At 28.9% G+C, this 25,857-nt stretch overlaps 2 protein-coding genes across 2 annotated transcripts in view; both read right to left on the bottom strand.

Annotated features, from left to right (window-relative positions):
- The window catches only part of LOC111641486 (ATP-binding cassette sub-family C member 9-like), a 51,604-nt gene that overhangs the window by 10,726 nt on the left and 15,021 nt on the right, over positions 1 to 25,857 (bottom strand). The window contains exons 9-19 of the mRNA XM_023387662.1: positions 21,029 to 21,166; positions 18,335 to 18,544; positions 17,820 to 18,126; positions 16,564 to 16,802; positions 16,300 to 16,460; positions 15,072 to 15,141; positions 14,320 to 14,477; positions 13,714 to 13,806; positions 13,512 to 13,614; positions 10,947 to 11,060; positions 10,730 to 10,862 (exon numbers count right to left, since the gene is read on the bottom strand). Of these exons, the coding sequence (XP_023243430.1) occupies positions 10,730 to 10,862; positions 10,947 to 11,060; positions 13,512 to 13,614; positions 13,714 to 13,806; positions 14,320 to 14,477; positions 15,072 to 15,141; positions 16,300 to 16,460; positions 16,564 to 16,802; positions 17,820 to 18,126; positions 18,335 to 18,544; positions 21,029 to 21,166 (1,726 nt within the window). The remainder of the gene's footprint in view (positions 1 to 10,729; positions 10,863 to 10,946; positions 11,061 to 13,511; positions 13,615 to 13,713; positions 13,807 to 14,319; positions 14,478 to 15,071; positions 15,142 to 16,299; positions 16,461 to 16,563; positions 16,803 to 17,819; positions 18,127 to 18,334; positions 18,545 to 21,028; positions 21,167 to 25,857) is intronic.
- Positions 413 to 3,491, bottom strand: LOC111641663 (multidrug resistance-associated protein 4-like). The gene is made up of 3 exons (XM_023387869.1): positions 2,730 to 3,491; positions 1,305 to 1,354; positions 413 to 1,225 (listed from the first exon to the last, which is right to left on the bottom strand). Exons 1-3 carry the CDS (start codon positions 2,890 to 2,892, stop codon positions 1,070 to 1,072), a joined length of 369 nt encoding a protein of 122 aa, XP_023243637.1. The 5' UTR covers positions 2,893 to 3,491; the 3' UTR covers positions 413 to 1,069.

The raw sequence follows: 25,857 nt of genomic DNA, 5'->3' as shown, positions 1-25,857 counted from the left end.
CTCGTTTCCACTTCTTTTGATTGTTCTTTTTATCTTTCAGACACATGCATTTCTCTACCAGTATTACTATTTATTCTGTTATTTTGTCTAATTATATTAATATGTTCATAAAGTTGTTTTTTGTAATTATTCTTTTCTTTTTTCCTTATTTTTATTGAATTTAATACTATTTTGCAGCCTGTGGTATTACAGTGCTCTGCTACTACTGAATTTGCATAATTTCTCTTGATTGCTCAGATGTGTTCATTTATTCTTATTTTTAGTTTTATTTTCGTTTCCCCTATATATATTTTTTCTGGTTTACCTTTAATTGTAATTGTAAACCAGAAAAAATATATATAGGGGAAACGAAAAGAAAACGTTTGTGAATAAGACCAATAATTTAATAATAATATTTTAACATTATCTCCTGTAGGTTATTTGCCTTTTCTTCCTTAAGTCAGATCTATCTTGAATTTCACTATCCTCCCAGAACTACATAGCATAAATGACCATCTTTTATAGGTTGGTATTTGGACAAGATCTATCAAAAAACTTTTATCCCACAATATGTTTCAGCTTTTCAAAAGTTTACTAAAAAAAATTAATGTAAGACTCCCATTATTGCTTGTTTTATAATGATCACTAAAATTTTCAGAAGTTAGAAAGTTCTTTTTATCTGTGGTAAAATATCTCAAAAGACATTTATTTAATCCTTCAGATCCTGTCAGATTCATAACAGTCTGCAGATGAAAAACTTTGTTATAGAAAAAACTGTTTAAAAATGTTGCTTATGATCTACCAATTTTTTTTATTTCAGTTGACAAGTTAATATCTAGCTCAAGGTGTCATCCAGACTTGGAGCACTAATTTATCTGGTAAGATGTATTAGATATAAATCAATCATGCAAATATGTCAGCTTTCCATCATGAGAGATCTAAAATGAAGTCTTACACATGATTCTCCCAACCCTATTATGTATGATAATTCATTTTTTATCTCCTCCTGTAGCCAGCCATATAATGAGAGATCCAATTTCACACACCATCTTTCATGCCACAAATTGACAAATCAGTAAAAAAAAATAACTTAACTTACAGCTATTGTTAAGACAGTGCAGTCGGCGCAATTGGAAGCTACAACTTTCTGCAAAACTTGATCAGTTTCTGGATCTAACGATGACGTTGCTTCGTCCATTATTAAAATTTTCGACTTTTTTAAAATAGCTCGAGCCAAACAGAATAGCTAGAATATTTAAAGTAAAAGTAAATTTGTAATTTATTTTAAAATTTGTTTAGATTTTATTTAATGTAAATTTTAATACCTGTCGTTGTCCAACACTAAAATATGAACCTTCATCATTTAATTCTGCATCTGAAATATGGAAAGAATACCATTACTTTATTTTTAATTCTACAACTTTGTATATGTATATATATATACTGTATAGCCAAATTATCCAATTTTGTATAATGCTGAAAATTACTTTATTAAAAGAAAACAGATGAGAGTTGATAATTAAAACAGAAATGATGCACAAATTTTATGAATGCCTTTTGAGCATCATTTACTTGGCAAGAACATATTAAATAACTTACAGGAAATAACTCAAGATTGTACTGAATAGCATTTCCAAACATCAATACAAATATCCTTTCTTGGATATTTGAACATAAATTACAATATCAATATATTGTATTTACTCACATATAGGACAAGGTGTGACTTTAAAGATTCAAAATAAACAAAATAAAATTAGAACTGTATTAATAAATCTACTTTTGTTTAATCACAAGTAAAATATCAAATGAACGTTAATGCACACATTGTCCTGCAAAAATTACTGACATTTTAAACTTTAAGGAAAATTCCTGTAAAATCAACAACATAATTTGTTCACGTAAAGCTGGACAATCAGGACCTTTCCTTGCCAGTTCTTAACAGTCAAATTCACTCTTCGTCAATTACACTTATGAGTTTCTCCAAATTATGATTTCTGAATAATCATCTGTTTTCACGTGGGAATGGATAAAACTTATAATTCAATTCAAAAGCTTTGCTATTCATCTTTACTCCTGACAATATACTTATGTTTTTAATACAAGAGGGTAAGCATCTGGTAAAAAGTGCAAATACACAGTTCACAAAAATTATTTGCAAAACTGCAAAAAATCTTTTGCTTGCACATATAGGACGACCTAGGAATTTGAAGCTGTGATAAATGAATAAAAATCTCATCTTACATGCAAGTAAATACTTCCTTGACTGCTACAGATTAGGGAAAATATGGCGATTGGCCAAATTTTTACCTTCCTTGATGTTTTGACACTACAGTGGCCCAAAAATGTAAAATATCTCTTACATAATCCTGTACATGTATCTGCATCTATTTTGTATTAAATCCAGGACTGGATGAACCAAAAATTTTGAAACTGCAGAGTTACTTTATCTATGGGACATTGATGCTGCTAAAGGTCAAGGAGATGAAATGTGGAGTCAGACTTCTGAAAGTTTTACTTGTTATTAGCATTTACAATTAGGTACTCATTTGGCTATGTATCTATATATATGTCAGGCTTTGAGTTGTTTAATATACTTAAATGCTTTTTATAATTAGATTTCTAGAAAAAATAATTTTAAAATTGTTTATATACTAGTTATTATATAAATTCTTTATTTAAAGTTAAAACTATATTATCATCAATATATTGTAATTTGACATAATATAAAAATTAACTTTAAAATTTACCTAAGCTTCCAGGCAAACTAATGACTAGATCATACAACTGTGCCACTTTTAAGGCATTCCATAATTCTTCATCTCTATATTGATGATTTGGATCCAAGTTCTCCCTGAAAAAGAATGTAATTCTCTTGAAAGATGAAATAAAAATGTCCCTTTTCTGAAACATTTAGTGATTTGTTATAAAGTACCCACTTTTTTCACCTTATTAGCCAAACATGATCATGGAGCAGAAAAACAAACCACCATTAAAAATTCCAGACTTCCAATCCCACTAGATGATGAGCATGATATTCATCTGAAGATCATGCTCATCATCTAGTGGGTTGGAAGAGAATTCTGTACCACAATTGATGCATATCCTCATCTGGTTCAAAAATACCTATTAATTTTTATTTTATGAGCTAGGTGAGGACATGCACCTGCAAATGGGTAAGGTGAATTCAATGTTGAAAATTGCAAGAACCCAGGCTAGTATTTTTTTTTTGTAATTTCAACAATCTTATAATCTTATTTAATTTTTGAACAAAAATTAAGAGAGAGAATTATTTTATTTTAACAAATTCAATAGAGGAACTTTGCAAGATTTTCCCACTAATCTTCCTTCTAGGGTGGCATTCCAATAAAAACTACTCAGAAGTAGTAGTCTCAACAAAAATTGTGGATTGGACTAACCACCTGCTTCCTGCATAACCTTAGCAAATTATGTCACCAAAATAGCAGGGAGGAATAACCCTGAGGAAAAAAGTCATGAGAAAGTTTGCCTGCCTGTTTTGAAGTATGTGCTCATCCCCGCTGGTCTCCACTGTCAATCTTCTTGATTTCTCACCCTTTCCACCAGACCTTGACTGCTTCAAACTAATGAACAATTGATTGGACAACCATTGTGGATTTTACTCGTATGAACTTTTGGATTCAAGACACTTCACCAAGGCTCCTCCTCTCCAGGACATCCAAGTCAGTCAGTGATTGTCAAACATTATTGAACCAGGTATTTATCAACCTTTGTATGCAACTGTAAAAACACACACACATTTTGACGCACATTGAAATAGAGTGTCTTAATTTTCTTTGTAAATTTTTTATCCACTTGAAAAATAAATATTTGTTGTCTGCTAGTTAAATGTATAGTGGAGTGTGTTATTTCCAGCACACTCTCTTTCAACTCCCGCCTCTGTTCATTCTCTCATATGTGACCGCTTGCATCATAATTATTTGAAAGGTTCCTGTGTGCCTAAATCACAGGTGGTGTCAGTGCTGACTTGAGCATTGCCAACATAATAGTCACAAAATAACAATAAGATTTTTAGATTACAGGAGAGAAATTGAATTCACATTCATTGATAATACTTCTGATAATGAAAATTGATTTTCATCAGATGTTTTTTGATCCTCAAAATTAAAAATACTAATAAGAGAATTATTGAAAATATTAAATACCAATTGAAAGGCCCGATGCAGGCATCGGAGCATACTAAATAGTTAGCATGCATAGCAGTGATAAATAATTAATTACAAATAGTTTACCTAAAGTGCAAAGACATTGTACTAAAACCAACATCCCTACATCCAATTCTCATGAAATATGTATCTTATTAGTATTTTGAAAGTTATTTCCATTATGACTGCAAAGAAATACCATAATATCCCGTCTCCAGTTCAAAACAAAATAATGAAACAAAAAAGCATAACTATGACCTACATCACTATATCCAGGGGTGCACAACCTGTGGCCCGCAGGCCACATACGGCCCCCTATCAATGTTTATGCGGCCCGTGGACGGTACAGGCCAAATCCCTTCTTTCGAAGTTTATAACTTTTTCCCTTTCACAAAGTCATTAGCACCCAACTGTTTTATGACTTTCCCTGAGGTGAGAAGTGGGGGATTGTTCTATAAATAAGTTTATTTCTAGCTAACACTTTCTGGTTTAGATATCGAATATTTTAAAATGATGTTAGAACGTCATTTCCGATGTTATCGGGAAGTTTCTATTTTGGCGGAAAATCTTCAATTTTATGCTTCGGAAAACTTGCCTATTCGTCTAAATAGCGTCAAATAACAAAAATAAGTGAAAATAGCGCTGAAAAACCATGAAAATAACGATTTTTTAGCATTTGTTTACATTCTAGATTCTGATTGGTATAGTCGAATTTGAATCAATCTTTTCTGAAAAGACGCTTATTCGTCAACCTAATGTCATTCAAACTAGAAAAAAACTAACCAGAGTTCAAAAAGGAATGTACAAAAAGCTATAAAACCAATAATTTACAACAATATCTCTCCATAGACAAAGAATAGAAAAAAAATTTTTCACATCAAATTTATTATTATTAAGTTGGACCAAGAAAATTAATACTGTAGTTGGAATAGAGTCATTACGACTAAAAGGAAGCCATTTGCATTAAAATATTTTGGATTTAATAATTATTACAAACCGCGTCAAGCCATAAACTTGTCAACAAAGAGGGTTGTAAAATGATTCCGTGTAGCTAGAAAGCTGCGGTTTTTTTTGTTTGAAAGAAAACAGATATATTTAGGTTATTTAAGTAGTAAATTAATTGGAACTTTTTATTTACTTTTATTTTTACATTCTTTTTTTCGTAAATTTAAAATTAAATTATTATTTTTAATTTTTATTTTATTTGAAATTTAACAGTCGTAAACTGTGATATATTTAGGACAGAAAAAAAAAAAAAATTGATTCTAGCGCCAATTTGAAACGAGATATCGCAATTTTAATAATTATATTTAAAATATTCAGATTTTCCACTGCACTGTGTTAATCACTTTTGATTCATTTCTGAACACGGGGGTAAAACTGACGGGCCATAAATATAATTTAGGTAAGAATGGTAACCACATTTATGATGGATTAGTGTCCTGCACCTGGCATGTTGACGATCTGACTCACAAATTCTGAGAAATGGTGGAGACGCCCGGACAGGGGTCGAACGAATTAAGACCTGCCTGGCCACGTGTGCGTAATAGTCTTCTGTCCCTGCCTCTTTAGTCTTTGGTCAGAGTGGATACAGAACAAAGCACGTGGTAGTCTAGCTTGCCTTATCTCAAACATGATTTGTTGCGGGCCTCAGAATTTTCGGCACAATGAGACATTGTTTTGCAGAGTGAACAGTATGGCGCCGGGCATTAAACGCAAGGTCAATCGCGAGAATCATCAGTTTCAAGAAGTGGAAGTGTGGACTAACAAGTACTGTTTTGTGCAACAGAACAACAGCATTATTTGCCTTTTGTGCAATGGAACAATAGCAGTGCCAAAAGAATTCAACCTGAAGCGACATCATGAAAGCCAACACAAGGATTTCCTTCTGCAAGGTACGGAACGCAAACGGAAAATCGAATCGTTACGACGATCACTAATCAGCCAACAAAATGTGTTCAAGAAACAATCTGGAGAATTGGATGCGGCTGTTGAAGCCAGCCTAGAAATATCTGCTTTAATAGCCAAGAATGGGAAACCTTTCACAGATGGCGATATGATAAAAAAGTGTCTTATCATCGCAAGTGAGATGTGTCCTGAGAAGACAGTGTTTTCAAACAATCAGTCTTAACCACATGACGATACAACAAAGAATCTCGCAAATTGCATCAGACATCGCATTAATCACTTGGAGGTCCGGCCCCCAGTCAATAAACTTAATCCTAATTTGGCCCTTCTTCAAAAAAGGTTGTGCATCCCTGATTAAAATATGTAAATAATCAATTAAATGTATGAATAAATAATTTCATATGATATGATGCATACATATACTGCTTCCCACATACAGTATGTCCTTTATGTATTTATTTATACTTGAAAATTTGTTCAGATATGTTTAAATTACAGAAATGATGATGATAATATTACAGAAAGATAAGAGATAGATATCTAGTATTGTAAAAATACTGCAAAGAATGTAAACTGAAATAATTTAAAATGAAGCATAAGAATAACATTTCTCAATTGTTAAAATTTTTAAAAATACCAAGTTTACCATTTAGCAGTCCTTGAATATTATAACTAATTTTCTAAAAACATTTAACCTTGAGATGCAATATAAAATGAGTATTTGAGAGCAAAATATTTTTTAAAATAAAACCCAAGGCCATATTAAATTCCAAAAACAAAAGATAAAAATGATTTTGTACTATACATTGAAAAAAAAACCTATATTTTAGTCTGTTTAAATTATGTTGAGAGGTCTACTATCAAACCCCATTTATAGAGTCAAAAACTCAAATGGTGTTAGCGAAATCCTCTCATTGATATTGCACAAATTCTACACCAATACTCTTTTTACAGAATACAGGCTCTAGTGTGTGCAATTAATTTATTAAAACAAATTTTCTATATATATCAAAGCAAAAACTCATGTATTCTTACAGATTTAATTAGCTAAGTCACCTGTTTTATCATGCTAATTTAAAGAATATTTCAGTATATTTATGAAAAATGTTTCAAATTTATACATTTCAATGTTGATATTTTTCAATATTCTTCAAATTTCAAAAACACTGATTTAATTACAGCAAAACAGATTTGTATTTTCCATTCACACTATTGGGCTATTTTGACTTAATTATCCAGCCGTATTAAAACCATCTTAGCAGGCAACATGCCCAATACTGAAGAGAGAAATTGTAACAAAAATGTTATAGTGAAATGAAAATTGCTGGAATTCTATTACATCAGAACTAACAGAAAAGGATTGTTAAAAGTACATAATATGTTCATATGACAAAAATGTTATGGTGGGTTCTTATGAAGGTTGGGTCAGGAAAAATTAAGTTTGTTGTTATGAAGTTTCTCATAATGAGATTCACTGTAACAAATTTTAACTAAAAAAGCCTGCACTTAAATGTATTGAAATCTTAATCACATTTGAAGTACAGTACATATAGTTGTTTCAAGCACAAACAGGAAAGTATCTTTGTAATAAATGAAATTAACATGTAGAAAAGTTATATTTTTATGTAGTAATTTTTTGGAATGAAGTCTAAATATAATAGTAGTAATAAATTTATTACTAATCTCTTATATTTAAGCACTATTCTAAAAATCCATTATAATAAAAATAACACTTTTCTCTTTTAGAAATCATTCTTAGAGGCCAGTCATGATCAATTAACATATTGGTACAATGGATTATATCAACAAAATGAACAAGTAAAACGGCAAAACCATATTTGGGACAAGACTATGCCTCGGAGACAGAATCACTTTGATGCTCAAGGCAGGTCTCATTCTTATTCTCCTATCTTCTTTGAAATCGCTGCTTTTGGGCACGATCGTTCAAACTTCGCTGGCCACGACCACATCCACGATGCATCTTCAATGAAATTAACCTATCTAATTTCAAAATTTCTCTCCCAGGTTAAATTTTTGTCGATGCGTAACGAAAAGTTCCCATTTTTGAAAAAAATAACCGTGGCTATTGTATCGTCCAAAATTATTATTTTTGAAATATTTTGCACAAACAATATACAGTTTAACCCAATTATAATGTCATCGGACGTAACGACAACCCTAATATAATGTCAAATTTTTATTGGTCCTACGATTTTACTACACTAGATAATGTTTAAAAAACCCACTTGTAATGACATAAAACAGTTTTAACGTCATATTTGAAGCACTCCCAAATTTACAAAATTAGATTACAAATTTTATTTAACATAGAAGAAGCTACATGTTCGGTCCTAAGGTCAGAGTTCACTTCTTAGAATGACTGTGGGTGATACTCTCCCCTACCTGACTTTGGTGGGGTGAAGTGGCTTTTTGCCTGTTTGTAGAAAAGGGTCGCCATTTTGGATTTTATTTTGATTCGATTCTCGGTCTCCTGACTACTTATGAGTCTGGATTTTTTTATGCGCAAATGATTTGGGCACCCAATACTCTGTGCCAAATATCAACTCTACATGTACTCCTTCATACCTCTATGCTGATAAGAACATGAGGTAGTACAATTTTATAAACAAGACATAGTCTTGTCAAAAACTAAGTTTTAAGTTATTCTTTGTCAAGAATTAATTATAATGAAGAAAATGAATCCATTTATTCTTTCTCTCTAAATGAATTTACAGTAGAGCGTCGATTATCTGAATCAATTGGGGACTGGGTTTGTTCGGAAAATCAATATTTCAGATAACCGATTATGTACGAAAAAATATATTAACCTATCCCATGTTGAAATTTTTCTCTGTTGCATGTTGCTTTGCGTTGAATTTTCGTCAATGTCAAGCCTAATGAAGACTATTGTATCGTTAAAAATTATTTTTTTTATTTTGTACAAACAAAATAAATATATTGAAAAATATAAAAACAATAGAAAATTATACTTCAGAAGTTAATTTAGTATCAAAGACGTAAAATATTTGAGTAGCCCAAGACATAGCCAAAGATTGCAGCACCACAGCACTGGCGAAAATTTAAATTCGCCGACTGGAATTCTTTCGGATAATCGATGCTCTACTGTATTTTTGAATCAAAGTCAGTTATAATACATGTTAAAGCATTGCATATTGCCACATAAGGAGATGATAATATTTACTGTTTAATTTCTAGAATGTGGAGGGTGAGAACTAAGATATGAACTTAGTTTTGTAAATAGATTTGTAAAAGATAAAACTAACTGCTTTCACATGTTTTTACTTACAGCAAAATTGGAAAACATTTCTGTTTTATGTTATTAAATCAATATTTTTGCAAATTAGTTTAGATTTAAATGTGTGCTATTTTAATTTATTGTGTGATTTTGGGAATACAGTAGAGCATCGATTATCTGACTCAATTGGGGACTGGGGTTGGTCGGATAACTGAAAAAATGGATAACCAAAAAATATGAAAAAATACATTATTAGTATAGTATATTAGTATATCTCATGTAATTAGTATATCGCTATTAACCTACTTCGCATTGAATTTTCATCGATGTTAAGCCTAACAAAAATTTTTTTAAAATAATAATCGTCGCTATTGTATCGTTAAAAATTAGAAAATTAAGCCTCGTTTAAATACTGGCTCCCTTTCATGGTCGAATGAGTGTTGCCAACTAAAACACGTAAAAATAATATTAAAGTAGCCAAGACATAGTCAAATATTGTAACGCCACATCACTAGCGGACATTTGAAATTTGCCGACTAGGGCGGTTGGTTAATCGGGGGTTGGATAATCGAGGCTCTACTGTAGATAGAGTTTTATCTCTATAATTCATAATCATCTATTGGTGAGTAAAATTTACCAAGCCAAAAACTGTGAGAATGAATAGCACTACTACTAGTGAAAGAAGACCCAACGTGAATGAAACAAAGAAAATGGAGTCTATGAACCATCCAATCAAGAGGCAAGAAAATTGAAATTTTCACACACTTTGATTTAAAATATTTTGTTCTCTTAAATATATTAATTGCACTCATTGCATTGAATGTTTTGTTTCATAAACCAGGAAGATGGAAGATGGATAAAAGTTTGGAGAGAAATACATACAAGAATTTGATACAAGCCATATCAAATGAGAATTTGATATGGCTTGTATCAAATTCTCATATATGGAGTACTTGTAAATTAGGTTCACATTGTGTATTATTTTCTGAAAACTTATTTGGCATCAGGCTTACATACTGTAATGAATGTAAGAAAAATCTAAGTATAAAAAAAATTAAAACTTTTCTCTGGATGGTGTTTAAGCAGTGAAAACGACAACTGCTTTTCCAACAGATTTGTCTTCAATTTTAATTTTAAAAATATATAAATATTCACTCTTATTAGTTTTTAATACATTCAATTCATTTTGTATATATGAAGAAAATTTAGCTTATATTTGTGTAGAATATATAAATAAACATATTATGAATACAAATTTCATATTGATAATCACACTAGTTTGTGAATAGTTTATCCATCCTATATTTATATGATATTTGTGGTATTACTAGTAAATACCCTTACAATTTATAACACAGTAGCTTAATAATGCTGTAAAGAAACAAATTACTTATTATAATACCTTTACGTAAACTGTTGCCTCGTCTATAATCTTCTGTCGTTAACTGAGAATATTCTTTTACACGTTCGACAGCATTCATATACATTTCAACACTAGCCAGATTGCGTACAACCCAATTAAGATAAATTGGAACCTAAATAACAGATATACAGATATAAAATACAATTCATACTTTCAATAATATATATTAATTTAATAAAATGTATAATTTACTAACCAAAAGAGTATAAGTCATTGCCATACCCACAAATGCCGAAGAAACTTTATTGGTTATTGCTGCAGTTAATGCAGCTATTGTTGCTACAAATAAAATAATTCCTCCTAAATAATCCTAATTTAATGAAAATAACATAATAAAAATCCATATAAAATTTTAAAATAATAATTTTCAAATATTGAAAAGATTGATAGTTGACTAATTAAAAAATAATAAATTTGAATTATCTTGCTAATATATTTTTTATTTTAAAAGTTATTATCAATTGTATATATTAGGAATGAATGAATTTGAATCTTTATAATGTTAAATTACTGCTTTTAATAGAATTTTTCTATTCTTATTTCAATACCTTATTCAGAAATGTCAAATCAAACATAAGGAAATGATAAGCACACATTATCAATATAATTATTAACTTAAGACCACATTTTAAATTATTGTTATAATATTTAGTATTTATAATTATTCAATGCTATTCTCATTTAAATGCAAGCAGTTTTTTAAATCTTAAATACTGTAAGAGATAACTGCAGTTGACCATTAAAATATTCAAAATTTAAAAAGATATCTTATGCTGCTATTACTAATAAATCTGGTAGTAAATTATATGCTTATATTGAGATTTTTTTTCTGGTTTAAAATGTTGAGTAATAAAGAGATTGACAAAACACAAATACAGTAAAACCTCGATTATCCGAACTAATTGGGGATGGAGGTAGTCCGGATAAGGAAAAATTCGGATAATTGAAACAAATACTTTAATTTGTTTTTTAATGATAATACAACACGTTTTCTTTTCGATGACATATCGGTAATATTAAAAGTAAATACTGTATTTAAATCGTGATCAAATTTTCAAGAAACAAACGTTCATATTGAATTTGGACTACTACTGACCAACGCTAACAGACTACCTATTGTTTAATTAAAAGGCCCTATGGTAGCGCAAGAAGACGGATTTTATAAAATAAAAAGCAGTTGAAACTGCATTTTTATGAATAAAAATTTGACAAACTATTTATCGTTTTATGACAAGTAAAACTTTTTCGTCGCGTTCGTGGCTTTTGAGTAATGAATAAACCTTTGAGGCGCGAGACCCCCTCGGACCGCGAGGCATAGGTGAGGGCCCACGTTGCCCACATGCCGCCCTTGGTCATAGAAATGATGTAATTTGAATATAAATTATTTATAAATATGTATGTCAAGTTATATTTTTATTATGACGCAAAATATATTTAAGAGTTTATGACCACTGTGCTGGGTGAGACGTTGTTGAAACAAAAAAAGTTATGCATTCCATCACGTACATAAACAGTATCGTAATTCGCCAAGTGCAAATCAGCAAATTTGTAAAATTTTTGTTTATTTTGAACAATCCAGATAATAGAGGTTCTACTGTATTTGAAATATACAGATATTTCTCACATTGTGATTAAATGGTTCCAAGAAAGTATCATATAAGTGAAATTGTATAAATCAAAATGACTTTTACATGGACTGCATAGGAATGGGTTCTCAAAATGAAAAATAACTATTTAAAATTTAGAAATGTAATAATTAGAGAAAAGTAAATACATCTGCAATAGTAATTTAATCAAAATTATGAATTATGAATTAACTGATATAAGAACTAAGTCTGAATTCTTTTCCTCAATCCTTTGAAGGTTTTGGATCTATAGAGTGACAATTCTCAACTCTATATGGAGATAAACTGGTCATAAAATCAAGGTCTACTATGATTAAAAAATTTGTGATTCTTCAGATTCTGCAACTGGGAATGACTTAATACAACACCACTGCATATATGTTAGTTGAATCATAGATACAAGCACAAGATAATTTAATTCACAGTCTATTTTGATTCTTTGAAATTGCATTAAAGCAAAATTGTATTAAATGATATCATATACAGGGTGTTTAAATAGTGCGGTTTTAAAAATGAATAATAAATCTATTTATTACCTTGTATGGGCAAACCTTACAGCATAAGCAGCGGCAACTGTCCAAGTTTTTATGTGCTACCTTCTTCTCTTGTCGTGCAGTGCAGACTATCATGGAGGACATGCTACACCGCGTATGGGAAGAATTTGATTACCATGTAGATGTGTGACATGTGACCATGGGTGCTCATATTGAAGGATTGTGATTAATGCATAAAAAACTTGGACAGTTGCCACTGATTTTGCTGTAAGGTTTGCCCATATAAGATAATAAATAGATTTATTATTAATTTTTAAAACTGCACCATTCATTTATAAACACCCTGTATAATGAGAGAAACTTATAGATATTTCCTAAACTAATTTTATAGGGTACAGTAATTTTTTTTCCACCATGAAATGGTAATAATTACAATTTTATAAATGATTTGATTGTTATTAAGTCAGAATAATCATTTTCTTATTTTGGCTAAACTGTTTTATCTTAAAAAAAGATGAAATGGCAAGTTTTTAAAACTCAAGCAAATTTATATTGTAAAGGCTTAACTTTTTACAACTTCAAAAATTTTAAATATATCTTCTTAATATAAGCTATTAAAAAATTATTAATAGATTTACTTACTAATGCTATTCCTAGCCAACAGTTGGCAGAATTTACCATAATAAGTGCAGCATTATTGTTATTAATAGCATATGTTAACATTTCATTAAATCGTTTTTCTTCTCTAAATACAAATAAATTATTATATAATAAATGAAAATCATCATGAATAAGAAATTTTTATTTCTTTTATGTCAAGAAATAATGCTATAATATACTTTACCTGTAAGCTCTTATTGTAGTAAGGCCAGATATAGTTTCGGAAAAATGAGAGAAAACTGGTGATTTTGTAATACTATCAAGTCGCTGTAATTCTCTAAATAAAATATCATCATCTTTTAATCATGATAAAACAAAGAATGTTTTTGATATTTATAAGAATAGTTAAACTAATTACAAAATTTTTACATGTATAACTCATAGGCTTTCTGTGTTTAAAAGACAATTTGAAAGGACTCAGTTATATGATGGGAAGAGTTATATGCCAATTTTAAATTATAATCATAAACTCACTACTTCCATAGATCCAGAATATATGGTAGAGTATATTTTGTAAAAGATTATTTTTTGTTCTATTATTTTTTCTGCAGGGCATACACCATTGAAAGTTAAATATTGCTGTGGGTTATATTCATAAAAATATGGTAATATAATATTAATTAAACTTAACTATACTTTATTATAATTCAAATGCATTCTCTTTTATTTTATACATTAATTACTAAACAGGATTTTAGTATTTTTAATTACATTAAACTATTACTTCTATACCAAAAATTTTGTTTTTATTAATTTTACAAAAAAATTAAATTAAGAGACTATACTATACCTTGAAGAAAATCGAAAATAGTGTTGAATAAAATAATATATTGCCATTATAGGAACAACTGCAGCCAAAAAATATGGAGTGACCACCACATCGACAATAATAGCAGAAATGCATAATAATAGAAATCGTAATAAAACTGGCAGAGTAACTGGGAGTTTCTGAAAAAGATGCACATTTACATAAAATTAGCATTATACCTTTTTTAAAGAATAAGTTGTTTTAAATAAGTATTTTTAATAAAAAAAATCTAATAATTTATTTATAATTATTTACAATATAATTACATTAAATAAAACAATTATTTAAAGAAACCTGATGCACCAATCTTATTAAAATAACTTTGTACAGGTGATCTAGCCACTGTAATTAATTAATGCATCTCTAACAGTGGTGAAATTTAAAAAATGCTCTTTTTTTCGGTCTGATTAACAAGCCATCCTTAGGCATGGACAGCTAAAAGTGGAATAGTGTTGCAAGGTAAAAATATGAGATCAACACCATTTATTCTATTGGTGTCAATCCCACCTTCCTTCCATCCAACACTATTCTTTCACTGAAAATATGTGCATCTTTTAAATTTCACCCTGTTAAAGGTGCATTAATTAAGCTAGATAACTTTGTACTTCTTGCAAAACTTTTACATTGATTGGATGTTGTTAATTTCAGAAGATAAAATTATATTTTATGGAATAATGTATCTAGATGTTTAATTTATTATATTAAACAATTTTCTGAAAATAAAATCTAATTACCTTATCAATAGTATTCATATCAGAGGAAAACCGATTTAAAATTCTACCAATTGGAGTCGTATCAAAGAATCTGTACAACAAAAAATATACAATTCATTCAATATACTATTAGATACAACCACAAGATAATTTAATTCACAGTCTATTTTGATTCTTTGAAATTGCATTAAAGCAAAATTGTATTAAATGATATCATATACAGGGTGTTTAAATAGTGCNGTTAAATATAATGATTCTATATTTAATCATGAGGTAACTGTAAAAACTTTTTTTATATAAAATCAATTTCGGACCAATAATATTTAGATTGTTCTTTAGTGATAAAAAGAAATTTTACTAATATTTATTTAAACAATAGACTTAGGGACCAATGAAACATTTTGATTTCATAAAAGATGTATAAAAGTGTTATATCAGCTGTTAAATATAATGATTCTATATTTAATCATGAGGTAACTGTAAAAACTTTTTTTATATAAAATCAATTTCGGACCAATAATATTTAGATTGTTCTCTGATGATTACAGAATATTTTACAAAACTATACAACTATTCCAAAAATGTTCAAAAATTTGTAACTCAATGTTTATTTTACATTCAATCAGCATTTTTTTTACAATATTTTTAAACTGAAAAGGTTGACTTTAAAATTTAATGAAAGTATTTGGCAAAAATATGTAAATTTTGAAAAATACTTTTTAGAATTATTATAACTCCTAAATATAATTTTGTTACCATTACTTGCATACCATTACTTGATGTGTATAAGTTTTAATCAAGTGAATCCACAATTCATCAATTATTTAATCCTATATTTAGATGACTTTTAGACAATACTTTTCCATCACAAATTATTAAATTAACAATACTTTAATACATCATTACAAAATTAAAAGTATTAATACGGAGTGTTCAGTTATTTATAACAAAAGAAACTAGAAATACTAAGAGATAGAAATACATATTTCTGAGGGACAATTTAAATTTAACATTTATGTATAGGAAAACTGATCTGAAAATGATATCCAACAGAAGATAGCAAATATATATAAATATATTATATATCTATATTATACATATATAAATACACATATACAAAAATATAAAAAAATGCTTATTAATTTAAAAACTTATTAATTATATATTAATTTTTATAATTTATTTTCATTAGTGAAGTCTAAGAACTAAAACTTAAATTTGATTTTTTTTATCATTTATATATACACACCTCATAGGACAATGTATGATATTGTTTAACATTTGAGAAAAAAGAACTTTCACAGCTCGTATGGAGGTCAACTGTGCTGCCAAGTTCGTTATAAGAGAAAGTAAAATGCCTACACCAGATAAAAGAGCGTAGACAGCAACATATTTCTTAATATTAGGATCCTAAAATACAGAAAATTTTAATCAATTATTTAAAAGTAAATATGCAATAATAAAATTTCTGTAAAACTAAATACAACTATTAAAATATATACAGATTTCTTACATTTTCTATCGTAGTATTTGAATACGATAATTCAGACCATTTTGATAACCAAAAGTCAGCTCCTATTTTTACAGCTTGAGTGCTAATTATTAATATAATAACAAGGATAGCTAAAGAAAGTGAACAAGCTTTCATAAACATCAAATAAACTTTCTTTGATATTTTTCCTCTTTCTCTTTCTTCTTCTTTTATCAATTTTCCACAAGACATATCTTCTAATTTTTCTTCACTTCCAGATTCTATAAAAAGTAAATTTCATTTCAGCAATATAATTTTGCTTTTTATTGATTAAGGTAATTATGGGATTGCTAACATTAGCCTCTGATTGAAAAATGTATTGACATTAAACAAATTATTGATATATTTGCAAATGTCCAGTTCCAAAGGTAACCACCAATTAATGATTACTGTTCGAACCACTAATCCAGTCAGTGGTGATTACTGATTGGACTGGACATTTGTAAATATAAATTATTGTTAATAATGTATTTGAAAATTTAACTTTATTGTACTGAAAAACAAAAAGAAAATTTTAAACATTTTCAATTACTGTATTTCCTTGATTAAAATGATGGCTACTAGGCTAAAGCCTAGTAACCATCATCAGTTAAATGATGGCTACTAGGCTAAAGCCTAGTAGCCATCATTTAACTCAAGTAAGAGTAACTTTCTGAGAGAAGAAATCTCATAGTAAGAGTGACGTTCTGAGAGAAGAAATCTCATAGTAAAAGTGACTTTCTGAGAGAAGAAATCTCAGAAACTTACTATCCGAGAGAAAAAATCTTGAGGGTACAATGAGTAGTGGACAAAGTTCTGAAAACACTCAGATAGCTACTCTGTCTTACTGTACAGAGAGTAGTCAACTCTCAAGTGGACACATCTGAATCTTCCTCTCAGTGATTCATACAGTTCAAATCTAGTTTGTATAGCTGCAAGTACTCTCAGACATTATGGTTGAAATGATGCAGTTTTAAAAATAAAAAAAAATTGCAAAGAATTGTAAGAATAAATATTTTTAATCTATTGCATATTTTCAGCAGTTTAAATTTTAAATTATTTACATATTCATTGCTTAATTATGTATCATAAATATGATATATAATTAAGCAACGAATTTGTAAAAATATTAATGAAATAAATGTATTAAAGAACTATCATAATAATCAATCAGATAAAAATTTCATTCAAAAATTTAATTAAATTTAAATGAGGTTTTTTTTTCAATTTATTCACTTAATGTTTCATTTAAAACTTACCATCTTGAAGTTGTTGTTCTTCTTCCTCTTCTATCATTTCTTCAGTATGAACTGATATACGAGAATTTAAACGCATCGGAGTCTTCCATGGATGCCTGTAAATTCCAACGGAACTAGTACTTGATCGAGATCTCAAGCTATCAGTCGATAAAACACTTTTAATTAGATTAGTACTAGACTGTTCAGAATTACGAATAGAAGGTATAGGATCATCGTGATCACCGCAATCGTGACACGGAAGAGGACTAGATGGATCGTGAGATAGCTGACGACTAAGTGAAACAAGTCTTGCACGTGGACGAATTTCCTAAATATATAAAAATTGCTTAAAATAAAATAACAGTTAATGAATTTATTATATTCAAAAAATTTCCATCCATTTGATTTACTAACAATATAAGATTTTATTAAGATATTTAAAAAAAATGTCTTTTTAAGACCCTATTATTTCAATCTAATTTTTTATAAATTTTTCCAACACATTTACTTTAAAATAAATATTAAATTAAAAATACCTGTGTTGATGTTGCTCTGTGTAAAACTTGCTTTGATAATAGACGAGAAAATTTATGTCGATCCTTAACTGCTTCTTCTCCTTTGGATTTACAGATTTTTTCCTTTGCAATTACAATTTTTTTCCAAGCAGCACTCTGTTCTTTTACAATTTTTTCAATTTCAGAATATGATCCCTGACATTTGATCTTATTATCCTCCATAAGAATAACCTACCACAATTTCAGTTTAATAATTATTAATCAAAATTTTATCATTTTCTTAGATGTTGAAAAATGTTATCTATCTCTATTAATTGTTAATGCAATTTGTTTTTTATTTAACTGCTGTTTGATATTTTTGCTTTTGTAAATATCTTTTTTATATGTGTAATTCTATTAGAAGTGCCAAGTAGTTGGAAAATAAATTGGAAATTTTATTTAGAAGTAAATTTCAAATTTTTAATTAATCTGTTTTAAATCTCTAAAAATACATAATTTTTTTAAAAACAATAAAGAAAACAATGTATACTTCCAAATTGACATTTTCACTTTTTCTAAGTCTATCATTTGAAAAAAGTATAATTAAAATACATATAAATCTGTTTAAAAATAATTAAATTTAAATTCATATTTGTATTAAAAAGACAAATAATCTAAACATAAATTCATTTACAAATAAAATCTACTTATTACTGTTTTCCTAAATTCAAATAATTCCAAACTTAAAATATATTAGTCTAATTCTGAGATTTCTAACATGGTCGCTAGTGAGTCGCAAGGAATTAGTCAATTTATCTGAAGGTTACTAAATTGCAGAGAGTTGTTCCAATGGCATAACTAAGATTTTGGTCTGGGAGTGATCTGGAAGGCTAATCTAAAAAGTACAATCAGAATGAAGGAAAATTAAGCATTCCCTCTGCTGACAAATGAGTGTCCATTATACACCTGCCAGAATGTTCCCAATATACCTCAATACATCCAAAAACTTGATCTATAACAAGATACAATCACATAGTATAAGTATGCGATTGATAACTGATCATTCATTTTTTTTATTATAATAAGAAATGAAATAATTGATTGGTATTAAATTATTCATTAATAAAATGTAATTTTAAATCTGTTGTTTAAGGCTTTTTGGTTTAAATTTTATTCCTAAAACCTTCNATATATGTATATATATATATATATATATATATAATATAATTTTCATCAACCTCCAAAGGATCCAGAATTTGTTCACTAGCCCATCAAAATAATAACTTAAACTTAACTATAATATGAATAGCAGTTTATTATAAAGCAATAACTGACAAATATTAAAATATAAACTGACAACCTTAATGTTAACTTGTTTGCTAAAACTGTAAAATATCAAATTCAGTTATTAAAAGTTTATTAAATATTTATAAGTGTAATTTAATAATTTTTTTATCTAAGTACATAATCTACAAAATGTGGTATTAAAAATGTAAAAATTAAGCATAAATTTTTGACTCAAACTTCTGTGAATAACAAGCCTGTTTAATCCCCATTTTAATCTATTAAATTCTCCTTTTTAATGAAATTTCTAATTGTTTGACTCACACTATATACAGGTATGATTCAGTTTATGCCAGGATTAGGTTCCCAAGATTTCTGGCATAAATTGAAGCAAAAATATAAGGAAAACATATATAAACACATTAGGTTCTATATCAAGATTTTCAGTAGTCAATACAAAATACTTGAAAAATGTTATATCTTATGAAATTTAAATTTGAAACAATTTTCAACACACAAGATAAATTATTAATGTTTATGAAAAGAAAAAGTTATTGCTTTAAAAATAATAGATGTCTGGTTTGAGTGCCATCTTTCTCCATTAACAGAATAACTTCCATTTTTCTTTTGATTGTTGTAATACCATCAAAGGTTTATGAATACAATAATAGAACTAAAAAGAAAGGTGACCACAATAGCAAATGAATTTTACGTCCATTCCACACACATCCAGGGTGAAAGGTGAGAACCTTTTTCTCCTCTATCCCCAGACCAAGCCATTCCTTCCTTCCCCTTTATGACCTTTGAGTTCTCCAAATTCCTGAAGAGTGCAGATATGGCATTAATGGAGAGGGGTTCTTATGAGTATCAGGTTTTAAACTCTGCTTACAATTGTCAATTATTTTTGTTCTCTGTGCACTTGATAACATGTTTTAGAGACATAATGGTAGATATTTGAAAATATTAAAAAAAAAAGTAAAAGATGGACCATAAACAAAAAACCTAGTAAAACTATGAGTAACTAAGAGGGAAAAAAGGCACTTGTTAAAGGAACTGGAACGTAGGTATAGCCAAGGATAGGCGTAAAACTAATCAGATTAATCTCTCAGTATCCTGTTGTCTAGACACTGGTGCATGTTTGTCAGTTCACTTGTAATTCTTAGTTTGTGGTTAGTGTAATTTGTTTTTTCTCACATATTACATTCCATTTCAGTTTTTGCTTATTTATTAAAATTTTAGGCTATAGTTTAATCACTTAGTATTATAGTTTTAATACACTATCAGGACCATGTTTCTAGCATGTTGAACATAGTTCAACCCCTTCCAATTCTTTGATCTACGAGAGGTGCAAAACTGAAACGAGCATAAACTGAAGTGGCATAAACCAAGTCATACTTGTATAATAATTATACTAACTCGTAAAAGCAAATTTTTATAATATTTATGACTTACTTTTGCAGCATGTGTAAGATGTTCCAGTTTATTAGTTACAAGTATTACAGTCCTTTGTCGTCGAAGAAGAAGTGTTTTAATTCCTTGTTCAAAAACATGTGATTCAACATGAGCATCCAGGGCAGATAAAGGGTCATCCTGTAGGAAATGAATTGTATTAATTAAAAAATATAAGTAAATAATCATTTCAATTTTAAAAAATATATAAAAGTATATCAGGAAAGAATTGTTCAAAAAATAAGTCATGTAACAAACTTTTTGCAAGTTCAATGCCTAGAAAAGAACAACTAATCCAAACCAAACAATTTGCCAAATTATATGGCTAAGTACATTAATTTTGTACACCAGGGCTGTCTGATGATAGAACGTGATTCCTCTCCAAACCCTGATGTCTGGTATGAGACCAGTGTGAAGGGCTGGCATATAGTGTTCTCTAGGATACTGCCACACCTGTTCATGGCCATCATTCTTCCAAAGACAGAAGTAGAATTCATTCATAAAAATACCCGATGCCATTCAGTGGCCCAACTGTGATGATGACACCACACCAGGCCTGAAGCCTTGTTTTGAACGATTAATGGCACCTCCAATGCTGGTTGCCATGCATGCAGCCTGACTTCTTGCAATCTGTTGCAAATGGTTTGGGTGGACACAGATGCACCTGTTGATGATGACAGATGGTTTTGGATGGCACATAGCATAGCAAATAGGTCCTGATGGCCATTTGGTGAATTTGCATCTGTGCACACTGTTGACTGCAAGTGTAATCCATTCCCTTTTCAGCATGTTCACAAATGTTCCTGCATCCATCACTCACATTGCGCCCAACATGCATAGCAACTGTGCATATTGACAACCAAAGTCATGCAGCTCCAGGATAGTCTTGAAAAATTTTTCAAAAAAAAAATTTTTTTATTATGACATCATCACAATGCCAGGCTACAGTTTTTAATCATATTTATAATTTAATTTAATATACGTGCTCTAAATTTTAGTAGTGTCTTTCCTCTCTAAATCATACATTTCCTCCTAACAATGAAGTCGTGACAGTCACATATCTAATTTTATTCTGGAGAAAATTTCTGAATTGAAATCACATGACTTCCAGTCCAACCAGAAGTTCATATATTACAGTTAATCAGAGTTCCTTGCCCCTAAGCTTTTCATATGTAATCTTGACTTGCATCTTGCTAATTCTGTTCTTGAAATTCTTGAAAAAGACAGACAGATGGAATTTATAAGTCTGAAATTCAAAAATTGCAGCACAATAACCTTGATTGATTAATAATATAATTTTTACCTTGTATAAAAGTTTTTTTTTTATTTTTGAGTACTGATTTTTCTTTCTTATCTCTAAATGTGATGATAATTCTTTTGTTAGAATGACCCAGAACTATCAATGCACTTAAGGAGGCAATTGTATTAATACATGATAACATCAGTTCAAATAACTTAAGAATGGTTCAAAGATCATGTATTCAGTGCATTCAAAAATGCTTGGAAGTTGAAGACCACAGATTTCAGCAATTGTTATAATTTCAGATATTTAATTAAATAACATAGTTTGTTTCTCTACGGATCTAAATATGTGGTTACTCTGTATATTTATTTAGCATCATTGATATTTTGTCAAAACAATCATTAGTTTTATATTGTAAATATTAATATTGTTAATTTAATTTAATTGGTTTTAACTATTCTAGTATCTAAATGTAGATGTCTGCCATACATATTAATTGGGCTGCAATTTGAAAAAATTGTAGACCTATAAATTCCACTCTCATTCGTCTGTCTGTTTATCTGTCCTTCCTTAATCTTGAGAATGGTGTTAGATAGTTGAAAGTCAAGACTGGATATGGAAAGCTTAAGGGCAGGAGGCTTCGATTAACCATGTATGAATTTCTGGTATAGACCAGAAGGTATGTGATTTCAATTCAAAAAGTTTCTCTAGAATAGAGTTACATAGATGAGTGGCATGACTGTTATCAGGAAAAGTATGATGTAAAGAAGCAAGACACTACTAATTTGAGGTGGAGAGCATATATTTTAAATTAAATAAATAAAAAATACAATTAAAAAAATACAATTAAAAATTGCAGTTTGGCACTGTGACAATGTCACAATCATTTTTGCTTGTTCTTTTTAAATATATTTATTTAATTAACAGCAACACTTTAAAAATAACTTTAAATTTATATTTGGTATTTAAATTTTATGTTTTCCGATTTCTCAAATTAATCTTTAGAACTGTAGTGATCTTGGGGAATACCGAAGTAAACTAGATCTTAATGTGGGGTAAGAGTTAACTGAGGACCTCACAATACAACACACCTCAGAGCCAAATAAAAAAAAATAAAAAAAACATTTATACCAAATCATATACGTGTACATGTAGACATAGCTAACATTAGCCATTTGATAACTGATTACACAGCAGTTACTAATATCCAATTAGTACTGTTACCGGCAAAGTTTGAAATCCGGCATTCTATAGAATGCCTAGGCATTGTATATACAGTAGAGCGTCGATTATCCGAATCAATTGGGGACTAGGGTTGTTCGGAAAATCGATGTTTCGGATAACCGATTATTTACGAGAAAAAATATTAATTTATCCCATCTTGACATTTTTCTCCATTGCGTGTCGCTTTGCGTTGAATTTTGGTCGATGTTAAGCCTAANTAAATTTAAAAACACCAAGATGCATTAGCACAAAATTGTGGGTGGGTCATCTGTTATGAGACTTTATTAAAAATCAACTTTTATATTATTAATTTTTATTAAAAGGCAAAAGACTTAATGTTCAGGGTAGAGATGAATTTTTAAAGATATTGTAAATGTCAATAATGAGTAAAATTTCATTAAGTCTGACTCAACTCAAGAAGATATGACATAACCCCTATATTTCCCCACCCTTTGACCTTTAACCTCCAAACTTAATAGCATCAATGTCCAATATACAGAAAAAATCCTGTCAAGTTTCTAAATTTTTGGTTTGTCCAGTCCTGAAATATAATGCGAAATAGATACCAACACACAAACACAATTTTGTAAGTTATTTTACATTTTTGGGCTCTTGTAGTATCAAAACTACTAGTACAAAATAAAGAAATTAAAAATGGAGCAGTCAAAATTTGACCAATCATTGTACTTTTCACATGTTAAATTCTACAACTGAAAAAGTAAAATTGAATATATTTTAAAAATATACATTTTAAAATAAACATACCTGAAGGAATTTGAAGATTGATGTCAAATAAAACAGTGTCATTACCCCATGCAAAATATCCATTTTGTATAGAAACTATAACATGACTATCTTGGACATTATAATTAATTATTTCAGGTAAAAACACTCCATCAGAATCATCTAATCCTAAAACTGTTCCAGTTCTATTTTCAAAGTTATCTTTTACATGAAGCTAGAAATACATATACATTATAAATAAATTATTTTCAACAAATGTCAATTTTAATTTTTTTAACACTAAATTTATTTTTATATTAACAATCTTAAATTCATGTATTATGACAGAGGCTGTTATCTGTAGTAACCAAAATACCAACAGTAAAATGCTGAAAAGTAAAGAAGTTAAACGTTTTATAAGATAAAACATTATTTTAAACTAAGTCTATCTCATCATTGCATTTTAACATTAAAAAGTGATTGTTTTTTACTTAATTAAACATCAGAGATTAATAGATTCAAACTACTAAATGTAATGAATATGTGGTAATTAAAATCTTTTAAAAATGGAGAAGATACATGATAATTTAAACATAACAAAGACATACAACTATTTTTTAAAAAGTTTTTTATGTTATACTTTAAATTAAGTGAGTCCTCACTGTTTTTTAAGCATTTTAATGTCACACTCACTATGTATGGAAGTTTGAATCTGTTAATCTGTAATGTTTAAAAAATTGTTTTGTTTAATTAATGTTAAGATCTGATGATTAGACAGACTTAATCTCCAAAATATTTTATTTTATAAACTTGCTGACTTCTTTACCATTTAGCATTTCACTATCACTATCAGCATCAGTAACTTTAAAATATGTAATCAAAATTATTAATAATAAATAAATATATATGTAAGGTAGTCACTTAATCATCTATGCATTTGATGCATACTTGATCCAGCACTAAAATAACTGAAGGGAATCAATTTAAGATTTAGCTTAGCATACAAATAATCTCTGACTATAAAGGATTAAAACAACATTGCAGAAACTAATACAAATAAGTAATTATTTATTGTGACATCATCACAATGATGGGCTGCAATTTTTAATCATATTTTTCATTTATTTAATTTAAAATATATGTTTGCCATCTCAAATTATTAGGATCGAGTTATAAACTCTATAATGTAACCATATCCGTAGCTGTAAGTGTATCCATATAGCATGGTTATAAACTCCGTATCATATCCGTAAGAAAAGTTTGGATTAATCAAACTTTTATGGTAGGGATATGGAGAATTGACCAACTGCGCATGCACTAAGTTGCCATCAGTCGATGTACAGTTGGAAGTTGTGCAGGAAGCAACCGACGAAACTTTGACAAATTGATTGAAACGTAACTTTTTACTGACAATGCTGCTTCTGAATAATATAAAATTTTAAGATACGAATTACTTTGGTCATAAAAAAAATTAGAAAAATAATAAAATGAATAAATAATTATACTGTTAGATCTGGCAATAACTACCGATGATTTTGCTCATGCTCACGACGGACTGCTTCGTAAACCGTAAAAAAAGTTTGTTACGGAAAAGGCCTTACAGTAGTTTATAACTATTGCTATAGATATTCAGTGTAGCAAA

Source organism: Centruroides sculpturatus, unplaced genomic scaffold, assembly GCF_000671375.1.
Source record: "Centruroides sculpturatus isolate CEXI.00-Female unplaced genomic scaffold, Cexi_2.0 scaffold151, whole genome shotgun sequence".
NCBI lineage: Eukaryota > Metazoa > Arthropoda > Arachnida > Scorpiones > Buthidae > Centruroides > Centruroides sculpturatus.
Note: the sequence above shows the minus strand (reverse complement) of the source record. Positions and strands in the feature narration are given on the sequence as shown.

Excerpts from the sequence above, each read along its gene's own strand:
- LOC111641663 (XM_023387869.1), bottom strand. The coding sequence starts at position 2,892 with ATGTTTCAGAAAAGGGACATTTTTATTTCATCTTTCAAGAGAATTACA. Across the intron at positions 1,355-2,729 it reads TAGTTTGCCTGGAAGCTTAG|ATGCAGAATTAAATGATGAA; the intron begins GTAAATTTTAAA and ends TCCATATTTCAG. Across the intron at positions 1,226-1,304 it reads TTAGTGTTGGACAACGACAG|CTATTCTGTTTGGCTCGAGC; the intron begins GTATTAAAATTT and ends TAAATATTCTAG.